At 39.6% G+C, this 19481-nt stretch overlaps 1 protein-coding gene across 4 annotated transcripts in view; it reads right to left on the bottom strand.

Annotated features, from left to right (window-relative positions):
• The window catches only part of cntn4 (contactin 4), a 170357-nt gene that overhangs the window by 24497 nt on the left and 126379 nt on the right, over positions 1 to 19481 (bottom strand). For all 4 annotated transcript variants that reach the window (XM_014166358.2, XM_014166356.2, XM_014166357.2 and 1 more), the window contains one exon: positions 10509 to 10636. In XM_014166358.2, coding sequence (XP_014021833.1) covers positions 10509 to 10636 — 128 coding nt within the window. The remainder of the gene's footprint in view (positions 1 to 10508; positions 10637 to 19481) is intronic.

The raw sequence follows: 19481 nt of genomic DNA on the forward strand, positions 1-19481 counted from the left end.
AACAGGTTAACACTTTTTTGGTTACTACATGATTCCATATGTGTTATTTCATCGTTTTGATGTCTTCACTACTATTCTACAATCTAGAATAACCCTGGAATGAGTAGGTGTGTCCAAACTTTTGACTGGTACTGTATATCCATTGATTCTTGAAGAATATAACTTATGAAATGCCTCATGAGCTTAATGTAACTGTCACACTCCATGAAAACTCAAAATATAAGCTTGCTTTTCTTCAGTACTTGTAAACATTGTAAATGTAAACAAACACTTTTTTGCCTCATATCATGGTTAAAACAATAATTTTGATACCATGGACGGTCAGTCCTTGCATCCATTGCTCTATCTATTAATCTAAGAGAGGTTACTGTACATTTCTCCACGTCCATCCTTCAGCTTTTTACTAAAACAGAGGCTCGGCGGCCATTTTGTTATTGTTACATCTGTGGATTTGCCTATTTGCATATTTGCCTATTTGCATATTATCAAGATATCAAAGTATCACCAACAAAAAGGTAAACAATAGGCCTATTGCAAATGCAGCACATGGCATTCATTTTTCACATGTAAATAGCACTTTTCAGTAGTGCTCAAAGCATGCCATTCCATGAGCCAGCATTTATTTTTCAAATCAATGAGCGCAATCAGTCCTCTATGACAACAAAATCATAAACAACAGCTAATAAATCCTTAGTTTTGGGGTTATGCTCAGGTAAAACAATTTGGCTAATCTATACTTCCATATTTTTAAGTCCTATTCTTGAAGATCAAGGGGTATAACATTTATTGCAATGACTGTAATTCTGATAGACTTTGGTTTTTAATGTAAAGATATAATGTAATCATATTATTATATGTAGTAGAAAGCGATGGGTTAGAAGAAGCCTACATAACCAGCCCATAAAGTAAAATGGAACATCCATACATGGCCAGCTATGTAAACTTTAACATTGATTTATCCTGCAATAGATGTTGTTCAATTGGTAACATACATTTTTGTCTTCTTCTAATGCCTTACGGGGAAAGTAATTTAAAAGTAACAAAATCTAATCAGATTACATTACTCAGTTTGGATAATCCAAAAGTTACATTACTGATTACAATTTTGGTTACAAAGTAACTGTAACAGATTACATGTATTAAGTAACCTACCCAACCCTGTATATGGGCAGTACCAAAGCAAGTGATCTAATGATTCTGTAACTTTGTAGCAAAATCTGCAGACATGGGATGGTTGTTTACATTTTACATTTTAGTCATTTAGCAGACGCTCTTATCCAGAGCGACTTACAATAGTGAATGCATACATTTCATACATTTTTTTTCCTGTGCTGGCCCCCCGTGGGAATCGAACCCACAACCCTGGCGTTGCAAACACCATGCTCTACCAACTGAGCTACAGTTGTATCCCCCATACATATAACATTCTATTTATTGCAGGAATTTTGTATATAATTTAAATTGAAAAACAAAGTTTTGTGTATCAGTTCATTAACCATGTGCCATGAAATCGGAATGTTGAAAATCTCCCAACTATTTTGCAACCTGTATGGTGCAGCTGTACATTTTTTCATCCTTAAATGAAACTGGTATACTTTTTTATTTATCACAATTATCTTCAGACAATTTTGGTCTTTAATTCAGGACCGACAGATAAGTTCCTTACATTCTCCCCTTTTGCCTCCTCCATTTTTTGCATTAATGCTGCAATCAGTTGGTTGTAATTTTGCATAGAGCAGACATTTCAATATATTTTTGTGTGACAACTCCACTAATCCTATTTATTATATAATTTACAAAGATTATACTGTTTTATAAAAAATAAAAAATGAAAATATTGTTATTTTATCAATTAGTATATTTGAGTTTAAACATAATATTTTTTTCTAATATTTGTTCAGTCTTTTCTGTTGGATTAAACTATAATTGCAATCAGCTTTCTATTGCTTGTTTTAAAAATGGTGATATTTTGGAGATTATTTCATTTTCAAATAACCGAAAATGAGAGGTTGTATTCTGAATGAAGGGAAAAAGGCCATTCTTCAACACGGGGTGAGCCATTCTTACTAATCTGCTAGAGAACCAGTTCGGATTTAACTGAAGCCTTTAGTGAGAGGTCCAATGCTTTAATATTTGATCATTTCTGCCCCGAGAATTCCTATTCATTATATAAATAGGTCCGTTTAATTTTGTCTGGTTGCCGTTCCAAATAAAGTGGAATATTGAGAACTATTCTTTCTTTACGCCTATTCAACATTGTTCACACCCTCTTAAGCCTTATCCCAACCTCACCCAAACATATAAATGCATGTGAGTCGGCGTGGCATTGTACTCCAGAAAGTAGTCTGTCTACTTAAACTTTTTCCGAGCATGCTTTGTCAGTAGCGCCAGCTAAATTCAGGGCAGCAATGTTTTTGAGAGCTCTAGCAACACTTTTGCAGTTGTCTATAGCTATACAGTGCCATCGGAAAGTATTCAGACCCCTTGACTTTTTCCACATTCTATTACGTTACAGCCTTATTATAAAATTGATTTAAAAAAAAATAATTCCTCATCAATCTACACACAAAAAACAATAATGACCAAGCGAAAAAACAGAAATACCTTACTTACATAAGTATTCAGACCCTTTGCTATGTGACTTGAACTTGAGCTCAGGTGCATCCTGTTTCCATTGATCATCCTTATGATGTTTCTACAACTTGATTGAAGCCCACCTGTGGTAAATTCAATTGTTTGGACATGATGTGGAGAGGCACACGTCAGTCTATATTAGATCCCACAGTTGAAAGTGCATGTCAGAGCACAAACCAAGCCATAAGGTCGAAGGAATTGTCCGTAGAGCTCTGAGACAGGATTGTGTCGAGGCACAGATCTGGGGAAGGGTACCAAAAAATGTCTGCAGCATTGAAGGTTCCCAAGAACACAGTGGCCTCCATCATTCTTAAATGGAAGAAGTGTGGCACCACCAAGACTCTTCCTAGAGCTGGCCGCCCAGCCAAACTAAGCAATCGGGGGAGAAAGGCCTTGGTCAGCCTCGGCCAATAACTCGATCGTCACTCTGACAGAGCTCTAGAGTTCCTCTGTGGAGATGGGAGAACCTTCCAGAAAGACAACCAGTTCTGCAGCACTCCACCAATCAGGCCTTTATGGTAGAGTGGCAGACGGAAGCCACTTCTCAGTAAAAGGTACATGACAGCCCGCTTGGAGTTTGCCAAAAAGCCCCTAAAGACTCTCAGATCATGAGAAACAAGATTCTCTGGTCTGGTAAAACCAAGATTGAACTCTTTGGCCTTAATGCCAAGCGTCACATCTGGAGGAAACCTGACACCATTCCTATGGTGAAGCATGGTGGAAGCAGCATCATGCTGTGGGGATGTTTTTCTGCGGCAGGGACTGGGAGACTAATCAGGTTTGAGGCAAAGATAAACAGAGCAAATTACAGAGAGATACTTGATGAAAACCTGCTCCAGAGCACTCGGGACCTCAGACTGGGGCAAAAGTTCACCTTCCAACAGGGCAACAACCCTAAGCACACAGCCAAGACAACGCAGGAGTGGCTTCGGGACAAGTCTCTGAATGTCCTTGAGTGGCCCAGCCAGACCCCAGAATTTAACCCGATCGAACATCTTTGTGGAGATTTGAAAATAGCTCTCCCCATCCAACCTAACATAGCTTGAGAGGATTTGCAGAGAAGAATGGGAGAAACTCCCCAAATACAGGTGTGCCAAGCTTGTAGCGTCATACCCAAGAAGACTCGAGGCTGTAATCGCTGCCAAAGGTGCTTAAACAATGTATTGAGTAAAGGGTCTGAATACTTATGTAAATGTGATATTTCAGGGTTTAAAAAAAGTGCAACAATTTCTAAAAACCTGTTTTTGCTTTGTCATTATGTGTAGATTGATGGGGGATTAAAAAAAAAAAAACATTTAGAATAAGGCTTTAACCTAACAAAATGTGGAAAAAGTCAAGGGTCTGAATACTTTCCGAAGGCACTGTATCTGTCCGAAAATTGGCAGTAGCAAAGACTCTCTGTATAGACAGAAGCCTGTGACATGACAGACCAATCAGGACTCATCATTTGACATGTCCAACCACTCCATTATCTCTGCCAGTCATGACTAACTAGGAAGGACCCTGTCTTCTACCTATAATGGCTCAGTGCTTTCTCCTTGGCTAAAATGGGCGATAATTTAACATAGCTGGCCCCGCCACAGACGGCTATATCATTCTGCTAATACAGGACTAGAAAAGCCCAGTGCACTATTTCTGTGAAAAAATTATGTACATTTTTTGGGGGAGGGGATATTCTGTAGCACCCTCAGCACCCCTAATTCCCGTGGCTATGATTCAACCCGTTCAGGAGTAAAAATGTGCTTAAGAAGTCACATAATAGGTTGCATGGACTCACTCCATGTGCAATAATAGTGTTTAACATGATTTTTGAATGACTACCTCATCTCTGTAGCCCACACATAAAATGATCTGTAAGGTCCCTCAGTTGAGCAGTGAATTTCAAACACAGATTCAACTACAAAGACCAGGGAGGTTTTCCAATGCCTCGCAAAGAAGGGCACCTATTGGTAGACGGCAAAAAAAATATATTGAATATCCCTTTGAGCATTGTGAAGTTATTAATTACACTTTGGATGATGTATCAATACACCCAGTCACTACAAAGATACAGGCGTCCTTCCTAACTCAATTGCCGGAGAGAAAGGAAACCTCTCAGGGATTTCACCGTGAGGCCAATGGTGACTTCAAAACAGTTAGATAATGACTGTGATAGGAGAAACTGAGGATGGACCAAAAACAACCTAATTGACAGTACAGAACAAAAATATTCCAAAACATGCATCCTGTTTGCAACAAGGCACTAAAGTAATACTGCAAAACGTTTTTGTCCTGAATACAAAGCGTTATGTTTGGGGCAAATCCAATTTAACACATTACTGAGTACCACTCTCCATATTTTCAAGCATAGTAGTGGCTGCATCATGTTATGGGTATGCTTTTAATCGTTAAGAACTAGGGAGTATTTCAGGATAAAAAATTAATAGAATGGAACTAAGCACATGCAAAATCCCAGAGAAAAACCTGGTTCAGTCTGCTTACCACCAGACAATGGGAGATTAATTCACCTTTCAGCTGGACAATAACATAAAACACAAGGCCAAATATGCACTGGAGTTCCTTACCAAGAGGACAGTGAATGTTCCTGAGTGGCCGAGTTACAGTTTTGACTTAAATCTACTTGAAAATCTATGGCAAGACCTGAAAATGGTTGTCTAGCAATGATCAACAACCAATATGACAGAGCTTGAAGAATTTTGAAAAGAATAATGGGGAAATGTTGCACAATCCAGGTGTGGAAAGCTTTCAGAGACTTACCCAGGAATACTCACAGCTGTAATCGATGCCAAAGGTACTTCTACAAAGTATTGACTCAGGGGTGTGAATACTTATGTAAATTAGATTTTTCTGTATTTCATTTTCAATAAATTAGCAAACATTTCTAAAAACATGTTTTCACTTTGTCATTATGGGATATTGTGTGTCGATGGGTGAGAAAAAAAATCTATTTAATCCATTTTGAATTCAGGCTGAATTCTGGATGAATTCAGGCTGCAACAAAATGTGGAATAAGTCAAGGGGTATGAATACTTTCTGAAGGCACTGTATGCTTTTTGTAACATTTGCCATTCATTTTCCTTTGGCTTCAACAAATCAGCAATCATCGCTGTGTATGAGTCTACTGACTCATTGCAGATTGTGCATTACTCTGCCCACAACTCCTGAAAGCAGAGTGTGAATTATAGCGTGACATTCGTGGGGTTCTATATTTTTTTTCACAGGGTCCCCTATGTGATTTTTTTTATGTGTAATAGTGTAATTTAACGGTAAAAATGTATTCACTTTTAATGTGGCATGAACACAACCAGTCATGATGTTTTCATCTGATTGTCAAACAAATCACTTAAAAAAGGCTGCGTATATTTGTCCACTCCAAAATAATTCCAGCATCCAAACAATGCACTGTGCACACGCCATTTGATGAATGGAAAGAGACATCTGTTACAAAACACCAAAAAGTCACATTTGGCAATTGTCCTTAGGCCTACACTCTTGTAGCCTGAATTAATTGAGTGTCCCGGGAGGTCATCACTCGTAACCACAGCCACAATTATTAATCATAATTATGGCTAAAACCAGGCTATATCTACAATGTAACTTCTTAAAATCAGATTTTATACCTAAACCTTAACCCTAACATTAACCACACTGCTAACCTTATGCCTAACCCTAACCTTAAATTAAGACTAAAAAGCAAATTTTTGTTTTCATACATTTTTATGACATAGCCAATTTTGACTTTGTGGCTCTGGTAACTAGTGACATGGGACAACATAAAAAACGTGTTAGAAGGGGTGTTAGTTTAATTTGGAATAAGCTTTTCTTTTCATATTTACAACTGTACAGTAGCAGTACACAATTGCATTTTAAACAAATTGGAGAATGGTTAAATTAGCATTATTTAGAGACCCCCCAAAGATTGACTTTTGTTGCATTTAGTGGGACTCATCTTTCATTCAGGGGGGTGGTAGCCCCCCGCTGGCCGACCTGTAATTCGCATCTGCCTGAAAGAGCACAGAATAAATCGTTCAGACAATGTATCTTTCGTCCTGCACCTATGAAAAAAATAACACCACAGGAATTGACAAAGGCAATGACCACTGCCACCTCTCTGAATTTAGTTTTAGACTTTTGTGATAACCTGCTGATCCAAGAAATCCTTTTTAAAGCATGTATGTCACAACAAAGGACCCTCAAATGTACTTGGAAAAGTGACACACACGATGACAACTCGCAACAGAAAATCACATTATTGAAAAAGAAAATGAATTGCCATCTCAGACATCAACAAAGGAGTGAACTCAACATTGAGTTAAAGATTTTTGAGGCCATTGACCAGCTGTAATTACTAATTGCAATATTCAGTTTCCACCGCAATCAACATTCCGAGAGTCCATTTCCTAATCAAGACTGATTACACTGGTTAATATCCCCTCAGTGTTGAACTAATGGGGACTTTAACAGGGTTCATCTGTTGTGACTGCTCCTCTGCTGTTGTCTAGGTGGTTTATTCACATCCACAGTAAATAAATGCGTTGTGACAGGTATTTTTCAGTATTCATATAGCCACAGTCAATTTGAATAAACTACTGTCATCTCCCATAAGGGCTGCTCTCATTGCGGAAATTCCTCCAACTAAACAGGTTTCCAATTCTCAAAGAAATAGTGCATGTAAATTTCCTTGTCCCATTTTCCCTACAGTATTGATTGTGACAGAGAGGCACAAGATCATATTTGAGAACATTTGTACATCAGCCCAAGAATGCAGCCATCACATAATGATGGAAAGTAAACCGTTAAGGGAGAATGTCAAATAAAGCTCATATATTGCCTTTCACGTGAATAATGAGAGAATAACAGCCGGGCATATTTACACAGCATATAGACACACAAGCATATTTATTTAGAGCCAGATTGGGAAATCATAGATGGGCCATCAACCTGAACCCAGAGTGACGTTTACAAGCTTTCAGAACAGTGGGGGGGGGGGGGGGGGTGTAATGCTGTAAATTTAACAGCAATTAACTGTACATAGCCATATATCTAGGTGAAAATACTGATATATGTCTCAATTTCTTCACTCAATTAAAAGCGGGGTCATTGCAGTTTTCTGTGCTAGCAGATGACTCTGGAAATGAAATGAGCAGGACATGCAGTGGATGAGGGTTTGTTGTAAGGCATCAGCAGAAAGCTGTCTGTGGCAAGGTGCACTCGAAGCTCTCGCTCCACATCCTTGACTGCTGACTTTCTAACATTTATTATATATGAAATCTATGTTTTATTATTAATCGGGATAAGGAAACATGGCCTGACAGTGATTTACAGAAGACACAGCTGGTGTGGAAGAAATGACTTTATGCTGGATCTGAGCATTCATTACCTTATGTACCCCGATGTTACTGAACAGGCTGTAACATGCACAATCTGCAGGTACTATCAGGACACCTCATGCAGTTACAATCAATCATTAAAAAATTGCAGATTTGAGATTCGTTAGAGGCCCCAATAGGCGATCCACCAGTGTTTCTATGGCAACCACTTTGCAACGCTAAAACGCAAGGGAATTCCAAAAGGTATTTCAACAGAGGACCTTACTGTTTACTCTGCATTTCAAAGGGCTTTGGATATCTCTAAGTTGTAGAGAGAAGAAAATTAAATGGATTGAACCCTTGAACAAACATGACAGAGTACTCCACAGCAGCGGCTTTGTCTTCAATGCTTTGTGAAATCCAGCATTAAACTTTAAAGGGAGAAAAAACATATAGCATTTCTCATCGCACTGCTTTAAAAGCTTCTCTGTATTGCTTTATCAATTGAGACATGATCAAATCGCATCCCTTAGTGTCTTCAATAGTGCAATTCACCATCAGCAATATCCCGGGCTGAGGTCAAGGGGTGGGAAAGTGTTATAAGGTTCGTTTTCACTGAATACTGACTCAAGGGTTGTCACGTTCGATTTTCACTCAGACCGTCTGATTTCTGCCATTGCGTCACGGTCAAATGTTTAAGTAACCCCCAATGTTCAATCTCAAATAAGAAGAAAATAAGAAGAAACATTATGCATTTGAAAAGAGAAGGGGTCCTGGCAAATTGCCCAGTTTTTGCCAGTTTAAAAGGTGCCAACTCTACTTTCCAATTCCATCTTAAAATATAGCCGCAAGCAGCCATCCAACAGCGCCACCATGTGGCCAAACTGAACCATACCCTACAGGTTAGCTAGACTCACATCCCTGAGCATGTGTGCCACATTTCATCACTCTGACTCAAACAGATCAAGAGATATAAATATGTGCCCATTTTGTGGTTGCATTTGTTGAGTCTTGACAGTGTTTTGAACATGTGTATCGAGTGCGTTAGAATACTAATATCCATGCCAGATATTTATGTATTTATGTGCCAGACCACGCCCATGTGAGAGTTTATTGGTCAGTATTGGGCATGTTGTTTGAGCTACTAGCCTGGAAAATAATGAGCTGCGAGACTTTGGTCCATAGATGCAACATATACAGTTTTGTGTAGATTGGTCATTCGGTGCCAGAGGAGTAGTGTTTTAAGTATTTTTAGAACAATTCTAAATGGCGGAATATCCATCATGGTAGACCTTATGGGTCCTCCAGACAAATGTGTTCCTTGAAAGGAGATTGACCTCTGTACCAAATTTCAGGATTCTAGGTCTGAAGGGGAAAGGGGCATGACTTTTCAAAGTTTTCATCTTCAATTGCTTGTTGTAGTGCCCCCATGTGGCCAATTGACATGCCATTACTTGAGAGGCTGTGGCCCTTGGCCCTTTATCTTTTTTTGTTAAGTCTCAACCTTGTAAGTTTTATCATTTCACAGGAATTTGCATGTGAAATTTCCCTTATGGAATAATAATAACACCAACAAATACAAAAGGGTTTCACCCAGCTTCGCTGCTTGAACCCCTAATAAATACAATGACACAGAAAAACTGATCTATAGTATAATAATGAGACAATCATTAACACTCATCTCATTCCAATAATCAATTGTAATATTCATGTGCAATAAGATCAATATCAGACACTTTGGGACGTGAATCAAAGACCTAACTGACAACTTTTTATCCCTGGGGACAGACATGTGGGATGAGGGATCAATAGCTCTTAAATTGTAGACAGGCAAAGCACAGCACCAACAAAGAAAGTAATTATAGGGAAAAAAATCATATCACAACACAACTGGACCAGACCTGACCTCTGAAAACATAGGTCACGTTAGGGTTAAAGTTAACGCAAAAAAAGGTGGGCCAAAAAAATCACCAATACTCCAAGCGATGAAAAACCTGGTGAGAATATCATCCCCCCTCACAGCAGCAGGACAGAAAAAACAGCAGCATGCACAAAACAAAGCCACCCAATACACAGCACCTTACACCCGCCTCCCATTCATATTTAATGAAGTATAATAAGTCACAGCAACATAGCAGAAACACGACCCTCAGTCCCACGGGTTGACTCCTATAGATTATCTAACAAACACTACTCCCCTTCTCATCTCTTCTACGCTTATACTGTACCAATAATCTGGTTGGTCTGGAGGTCTAGAGACAGTGCTGAACATTCACTACAGCACATAGTGAGGGCAACAGTGCAGTGAGGGCAACAGTGCAGTGAGGGCAACAGTGCAACCTCCAACTCTGTTTCTTAATGAGTGCTAAGTGCAAGAACCCATTGATGCCGTCACTTATGTGTAGAGGAGAAAGGCTTAGGGACTGTTGTAATCTCAAAACCCAGAACCAAATCTCCTGTGAACACTGTCACAAGATAAATTCACTAGCTGTATCCTATGAAAAATCACAACCCTATTTAAAGACTTAATCCCATACAGTATAAGACAATGACAAATAGGCTTACCTTTGACCATGAGAGTACCGGAGCTGCTTGCCACTCCAAACTGGTTTCGTGCCACACAAGTGTAAAGACCTGCATCTGGTTTGGTTGCATTCTGTATCCGGAGGTTTCCGTTGTCCAGGATGGAAACTCTGCAGGCAGAAAAAGCAGAAAGATTGTATTACAGACACTAACATTGCATGAACACATTTCTTTCCCACTTTTATTGCAGTCTGTGAATTTCAATTGTCAATTTAAAGGTTAACTTTTTGCATTGTTCATCATCGTTAAGCATGGGCGTTCCCCAGAGAGAAAGGCAATCAGTCTAGCAGTTGCAATGTCTTCAGAAAATGGAAAACATAAATGTCTATATCATGCATTGATTGGAATTAACATAATTTAATTACATAACTTAATTGAAATTAAATGTAATATTTGATTATATACTGTATTTGATCATATAAACTTCCTCTCTACTTTTGTCCTTGTATGTCTACGTGCCACTCAAAGAAATTGAATATGACACTTAAAATCGAACTATTGTGACTGGGAAAGTTTAGAAACATTTCTAATTGCGCTGTGTTCTTTTATAAGTGATAAAATGTGACAAAGTGCTCAAATGGCTAATTCATGACTTCATATGACCACAAGACATCCGGGACCAAGACAACAGTCACTTCATCTCTGCATGGCCTTTACACAATGGCCACTGGTACTACAAAAGGTCAATGATCCTTAACCAAACTCGACATTTTCCTAAATAACAAGCAACAAATTGAAATAGTTGACCTTAAAAGCAGGGCAGTGTGGGAAAATGGGAAGACCAATTCATTAAACCGTGGTGGATTCTAATTATCTGAAACTCCGTGCAAACTGTAAATATGAAAAAAAGCCCCCGGCCCTATTGTAAAGCAGACAAGAAAAATAGAGCTCCGTCTTTGCACTGCACTTTCCCCTGTGATCTGCTGTGTAATGTAAGGGACAGTGTAAAGCAAACTGTCATCTACAGCTCTGTGTAATAGCAGGTAATTTATTGCAACTCTGAAAACTTCTCAGTTAGTGAAGCCACTTATCTAAGATGTTCTGATTAGATGAGGTGAAATATGCTTTTAATTTGTGCTGATAAAAACAGAGATTGTAAACACTACACTCAAATGAAGGTTGCACCAATTTAACGTAAAAAGATTAGGGCAAGAAACATGAAAAAACCTGTTTTGAAATTACATATACTTATCTTAATGACTGAATGTGTTTGTGATTTACTCTGGCGACCTTACCTGACAAAACACTTTAAATGACCAATTTCCTGTCAATTTACTATAATCAAGTGAGAGAATCACCACCTGGTCTTTATCGGACTATTGGATAGGAGGAGAAGGAAACAGACATGACGAGAGTTAAACAAGTACTGCAGCAGTCACAGTACTACCATACTACACATGGTATTAGATGCACCTCATTGTTCAGTTGAAAGAACTGAACAATGAAGTTGCAAAAAAATGTAACTTATTTGCTGGTGTTGGAAGATGCACTGATCTTTGGATAGTTGTGTCAAGAAAAATAAATATTATAGAAACGCACATTGACATTGGTATAGTTCTGGTAAACAAGGAACATTTTTGTAAATCCAGCCAGGGCTCTATTTTCAGCTGATGTTACGGTGGTGCCCAGACATTCCTGTTTTTTAACCATTATTTTTGTCCATGAAGCTTCTGTGAAAAGTTAGGACTCATTAGGCCTATGTGCGATGCCCATTGAATGAGGCGGCAGGTAGCCTAGTGGTTAGAGCATTGAGACAGTATCCGAAAGGTTGGTGGATCGAATCTCTGAGCTGACAAGGTAAGAATCTGTTGTTCTTCCCCTGAACAAGGCAGTTAACCCGCTGTTCCTAGGCTGTCATTGTAAATAAGAATTTGTTCTTAACTGACTTACCTAGTTAAATGAAAGGTGTCAGTGACTGTAGGAAGTCTGTAAAGGAACATCAAGTTAATACAATAGACAGCTTGTAGTTTTTCCTTAATCATTTTGTAAAAAAATTGTTGGACCTAACTGTCAAATCACGGGAATTCCGATCGCTGTCCTTGGTGCTGAATTTGCTTGTAGCCTTCCTGTTTGTTTGTTAACCTTGTTAACCGGCGATGGTAAACTAATCCTATGATAACGTTTGGGCAATGCCCAATTGTCCATGACTCGAACATGCAGTGCATTTTCGAAATGCGCATGCAATGTATGTAGACGAATATTTCTATGTTGAAGCCAATAAAAAAAATATATATTGGCATGTTTGTTATAACTAGGCCTATTGTAGGGAGGGTTAGTGTATATTATTTAATACACTTTATCCAATGGATAAGACAAACATTCATGCCTCCTGCTGAAGAGCCCTTCGGCCTACGTGTGCGCACTTTAAACATTATGCTCATGGAACGAGAGATGCGATTTATGATGTCATGCTTCTGACCGTATCCTATTTAGAAATAGTGTTGTTGGTTTAAAAAAAAACAGATTGATTGTTTTTCATTTAATTTGATTGAAAAAAAAATTTATTACAAAGATTCACCGTCCATGGGTTGATGGTGAGAATTTACATGGCTCGAATGCAATTCAATTTCGTCTGATAGTTATAGAGAAGTCCGAATATGATCTGTAAGATGTTTCCATGATGTTTATAAAACATTACATTTGCGAGCAGTATAACGGTGAGTGGACATTCCCCCTTTGTCTTTATATTGGTTCTTTTTCCAGCTCCTGTGAAAAGTTTGCATGTGCGTAAAACTCTCCATGGTCTAAATTGCCTTGTCTGTATTATATGTCCACGAGGAGCAATTATTGTGCCTGTAACTATATTTAGCCATAGCCTATTTAAAGAAAGTTGTTGTTTCGTTTTTATTAGAATTTGATTAGAATTATACACTGTCTTTTTAGGCCTTATCAATAGCCTAGTGAATTTAATCTTGCTTATTGACTACGTTTGACATGTCTATGTCCAGACTGCAATTTACAGTATGTCTAGCCCCTATATCAGTGCGAATGCTGTAGCTTACGTTTAACAGCTTATTTCCATATTGAAGCAATGCAATTAGAACAATGTGGACTGCAAACATGTTCATTTAGCAAATATGGGGCAGGCTATCGAACGAAATAGGCTATAATGGACTAACATTCAAATTGGAGTTGATGACAATGCAATACATAAAAGACCATAAATACACAACTTGAAGTAACCACATATTTAGCCATGGAGCACGTTCTGATTGGCCAGTGAGAGGCCAAGCCTTGACACTCCCACAACTTGTTAATTCATCAAAACCCAGCCCTTTCACACCACCGCCAGCTACTACGCCCTTAATTCTGGTTGTGAAAAATAGCAAAAATATTTCTGACACACCCCTGAAACTATAACGCTATCGCCAGCGCTAAGATTTACCATTGCATTAGGTTTGTTAAAATATAACCCCCAGACTGTGAACAAATAGGGCAACAACACATTCTTTTAACTAGATCAAGCTCTGACCTGATTTAAGACTACCTCTCCCACACATGCCTCATATAACTCAATACCTGCATTTGTGTGCTTGACTCTGTATATTTCCACAATTCCCTTATCCCCTGGGACAAAATGACAATCCTGTGACTAGTGCATCCTTTGAGAAAAGCTCCACAGAAAGAATACAAATGGGGAGAGTGAACAAACATAATGCATCCTACTATGCCTTTCTTACTGTAATTACAGAACTGGGAAAGGCTTTATTAGTAGACTTAGACGTTGGCTTTGAAGCTGGTGTTAGAGAAGCTGAGGTAAACTACAAGTCAACTAAATGAAGTAAATGTCTTCCAGTTCTACTCCTCCTCTGCCTACTTAAGAAACCTTTAGACAACATGTCTGTCTGATCTTCCCACTGTCTCAGAAGAGCTTCCTTTCCTGCTGCTGTGGAGGACGTATCAATAATTCACAGGTGAGATGAACACAAGTGCCACTCTTTTCATCTCAGCCTCACACAAAGTTAACGGCTGCCTCTATAAACCCCTCCAAAGAGGAGACGTTTATTTCTAACAAGAGGCGAAAAGCCCAAACACACTACTCATGTAATCATAAAAAAATACAAACAAAAATACGTATTGGAGAAGATCAAGTAACAGGCAAAGAGACTGGACAGTGTTAATCTTTTATGTCCTCCAAGATGAAAGGGATTAAAAAATAACAGTCTCAGAGAATCCATTGCTCGTACTGTGAAGTGCAAATTGGAAACTGTAATTATGGTCCAAAGTAAAAACCTTTCCTCTCAATAGATTTTCTCACATTCTTTTTGAGACATCACCACTATATATACGACTTTATTACGGTACATGAGACCCAAGCATTCAGTTTACAGTACATGCAAAACAAGCTGTCAGTTTTGGTTGTCTTTACTACCTCATAATTGAAGGACACTACATTGGCCTTTGATTTACACAAACAACACAGTGATGTGGACAATTTTATTGTATGTAGAGTTAATTAAAAGGCACAGATGTATTGTGAAAGGAAGTGCTAGAATTGTGAGAGTGTGTTGGATGAGTTCATGACAAAACCAGGGACCAGAAATGATTTGAAATGATGGTGGCAGCACTACACTGAAATGTCGAGAGTACTGCATTTCATGTTGGATTTGATGCATGCAAACAGCTATAATTGCTGATGCTATCTATACTGAACATAAATATATACGTAACATGTATGTGTTGGTCCCATGTTTCATGAACTGAAATAAAAGATCCTAGAAATGTTCCATTCACACAAAAAGCACATTTCTATCAAATTTTGTGCACAAATTTGTCCCTGTTAGTGAGCATTCCTCGTTTGTCAAGATAATCAAACCACCTGACAGGGGCGGTATATCAAGAAACTGATTAAACAGCATGATCATTACACAGGTGCATCTTGTGCTGTGAACAATAAAAGGCCACTAAAATGTGTAGTTTTGCCACAGATGTCTCAATCTTTGAAGGAGCGTGCAATTGGCACAATTGGCAATGTCCATCAGAGCTGTTGTCAGAGAATTGAATGTTCATTTCTCTACCATAAGCCGCCTCCAACATTGTTTTAGAAAATTTGGCAGTAGGTCCAACCGGCCTCACAACCGCAGTCCACGTGTAGCCATGCCAGCCCAGGGACTCCACATCCGGCTTCTGCACCTGCGGGATCGTCTGAGGCCAGCCACCCGGACAGCTGATCAACCTGTGGGTTTGCACAACCGAATAATTTCTGCACAAACTGTCAGAAACCGTCTCAGGGAAGTTCATCTGCGTGCTCGTCGTCCTCACCAGGGTCTTGACCTGACTGCAGTTTGGCGTCATAACTTACTTCACTAGGCAAATGCTCACTTTCGATGGCCACTGGTACGCTGGAGAAGTTTGCTCTTCATGGATGAATCCCGGTTTCAACTGTACCGGGCAGATGGCGTCATGTGGGCGAGCGGTTTGGTGATGTTCTGAACAGAATGCTCCATGGTTGCGGTGGGGTTATGGTATGGTCTGGCATAAGCTCCGGACAAAAAAAACAATTGCAATTTATCTATGGCAATTTAAATGCACAGGGATACCGTGATGAGATCCTGATGCCCATTGTTGTGCCATTCATCCGCCACCATCACCTCAAGTTTCAGCATGATAATGCACAGCTCCATGTCGCAAAGATCTGTACACAATTCCTGGAAGCTGAAAATATCCCAGCTCTTCCATGGCCTGCATACTCACCAGACATGTACAGTGAGGGAAAAAAGTATTTGATCCCCTGCTGATTTTGTACGTTTGCCCACTGACAAAGAAATGATCAGTCTATCATTTTAATGGTTGGTTTATTTGAACAGTGAGAGACAGAATAACAACAAAACAACAAAAAAATCCAGAAAAACACATGTCAAAAATGTTATAAAATTATTTACATGAGGGAATGAGGGAAATCAGTATTTGACCCCTCTGCAAAACATGACTTAGTTCTTGGTGGCAAAACCTTTGTTGGCAATCACAGAGGTCAGATGTTGCTTGTAGTTGGCCACCAGGTTTGCACACATCTCAGGAGGGATTTTGTCCCAACTCCTCTTTGCAGATCTTCTCTAAGTCATTAAGGTTTCGAGGCTGACGTTTGGCAACTCGAACCTTCAGCTTAACCTTCAGATGGTGTTCTTGGGGTCATAGGCAGCATTCCTCCTCCTCCAAATACGGTGACTTGAGTTGATGCCAAAGAGCTCCATTTTTGTCCCAACTGACCACAACACTTTCACCCAGTTGTCCTCTGAATCATTCAGATGTTCATTGGCAAACTTCAGACATGCATGTATATGTGCTTTCTTGAGCAGGGGGACCTTGCGGGCGCTGCAGGATTTCAATCCTTCACGGCGTAGAGTGTTACCAATTGTTTTCTTGGTGACTATGGTCCCAGCTGCCTTGAGATCATTGACAAGATCCTCCTGTGTACTTCTGGGCTGATTTCTCACCATTCTCATGATCATTGCAACTCCACGAGGTGAGATCTTGCATGGAGCCCCAGGCCGAGGGAGATTGACAGTTCTTTTGTGATTCTTCCATTTGCGAATAATCGCACCAACTGTTGTCACCTTCTCACCAAGCTGCTTGGCGATGGTCTTGTAGCCCATTCCAGCCTTGTGTAGGTCTACAATTTTGTCCCTGACATCCTTGGAGAGCTCTTTGGTCTTGGCCTTGGTGGAGAGTTTGGAATCTGATTGATTGATTGCTTCTGTGGACAGGTGTCTTTTATACAGGTAACAAGCTGAGATTAGGAGCACTCCCTTTAAGAGCGTGCTCCTAATCTCAGCTCGTTATCTGTATAAAAGACACCTGGGAGCCAGAAATCTTTCTGATTGAGAGGGGGTCAAATACTTATTTCCCTCATTAAAATGCAAATCAATTTATAACATTTTTGACATGCGTTTTTCTGGATTTTTTTGTTGTTATTCTGTCTCTCACTGTTCAAATAAACCTACCATTAAAATTATAGACTGATCATTTCTTTGTCAGTGGGCAAACGTACAAAATCAGCAGGGGATCAAATACTTTTTTCCCTCACTGTAATCCATTGAGTATGTTTGGGATGCTCTGGATCGACGTGTACGACAGCGTGTTCCAGTTCCCCCCAATATCTATCAACTTCGCACAGCCATTGAAGAGGAGTGGGACAACATACCACAGGCCATAATCAATGGCCTGATCAACTCTATGTGAAGGAGATGTGTCGCGCTGCATGAGGCAAATGGTGGTCACGCCAGATACGGACTGGTTTTCTGATTCACGCCCCTACCTTTTTTTAAGGTATTTGCGACCAACAGATGCATATCTGATAATGGCCTAATGAGTTTATTTTAATTAACTATTTCCTTATGTGAACTATAACTCAGTAAAATCTTTTATATGCATTTATATTTTTGTTCGGTGTATATTGGCATAACATAAACCAAACTATTTACACCAATGTCCTAATACGTGCATATGTGAAGGTAGCATTGGTAAACACCACCATACACAAATACACCCTCTCCATCTCAGAGCCCGGTTGGACGGGTGAATGCAGGGTCTTTGTGTGCTCTTCATTAGCCCGGTAAATAAAACAGGACTGTGAAAATAGGGGTTAAGATTCTATCAGTAGAATTACTCAGCCATGAGGCTGTGTGAAAAAAGGGCCATCTTACGCTTTGGGTGATTTTACCAAATAATTAACCTTGGCTAAGGTGCGTTACACTCAGTGCATATTGCATCTCTGCACTCGTCTAACACTCATTTCGCCCCATCTGGTTAAGTCCAACCACCACTGGAGCCATGCAATCTCCAAATGCATGCAGCATTCATCCAGCACATGAACAAGTATTTCAGGGTTTCACTCTGTGTGCTACTGTACTGTAGCTGTGTGTGCCCTTTTGTATTAACTTTACACATAAGGATAGGTATGCATTAAAGTATGTTGCTTGTCCTGTTCGACACTGACCTACCTGCAGGTGGTGTTTGTAATCATGATTGTATCAAAGCGTTGGTGGTAGTAACACTGCTCCAGGGGTGAATAGGAAAAGCTCAGATGAGGTGTCTACAGGGGGAAAGGCTAGGTCACCCTATCCTCTGAACAGGACAAGAGGTTGGACCCAACTTCAAGTTTTGATCTATACTCCTGACTGCTTTAAAGTCCTGAAGTGTAGGGTGTGAAATTCTGACATCACAAGATAAACGGAAAGTCTGTCTCTCCCCAGATTCCCCACAGAGCTCCGTGTTCGAGAGGAACGGCCTTGTCAGACACGTAAATCAAGTCAAACTGCACAGATTTGACCCAGCAAAACCAAAGCCGGAGTATATGACGCAGAATGCTGTGTGTAGTTCAACTCAATGGGAAAAGTACAGAGAAGTCTATTTTCACAGTACCGTCGAGATAAATCCAGAGTGCATACCACTGTTTTTAAAGTTGTCAGCCCCAAGGTTAACAGGCAATTACAGTCTACGATAATATGTGTGGCAATGAGGTGTTTTTTTATCACTTAGACAACAAACCGATTGCCTGACATTGGTAAAATAGGGACACCTGAGCATTTACCGCTGACAATTCTCCAATAGCACTGTAATTGATATTGATTTTTGCCCTACGTAGGCTTGTGCCAATACCTCTTAGCTTGTCACATGCACTGTTAGTTCTACCAAATTATTCAGGAATTGATAACGTTATGATAGAAAATGATTTACAGTTATCAGCTGTAAAATGAGGTGCAACCACATACAAATGGTACCTCATCTAACGGTCGGGCTGACACCCCCACAACAGGAGAGAACTCAAATGTCACTCAAACTGCATATTTATGATGACACTGCCATAAGCATTGACTATATCAGAGTTTAGTGTGACTAGAGTGTCTAGACTGTATTGTGTGACAAATCTACCTAAAGGTGGATGGATACAGGTACAGTAAGTGTTGTATGACTCAGTGCTGCCAATTTACGCATTGGGCGAGAGACACACATTTG

This window comes from Salmo salar, chromosome ssa22 (assembly GCF_905237065.1).
Source record: "Salmo salar chromosome ssa22, Ssal_v3.1, whole genome shotgun sequence".
Taxonomy (NCBI): domain Eukaryota; kingdom Metazoa; phylum Chordata; class Actinopteri; order Salmoniformes; family Salmonidae; genus Salmo; species Salmo salar.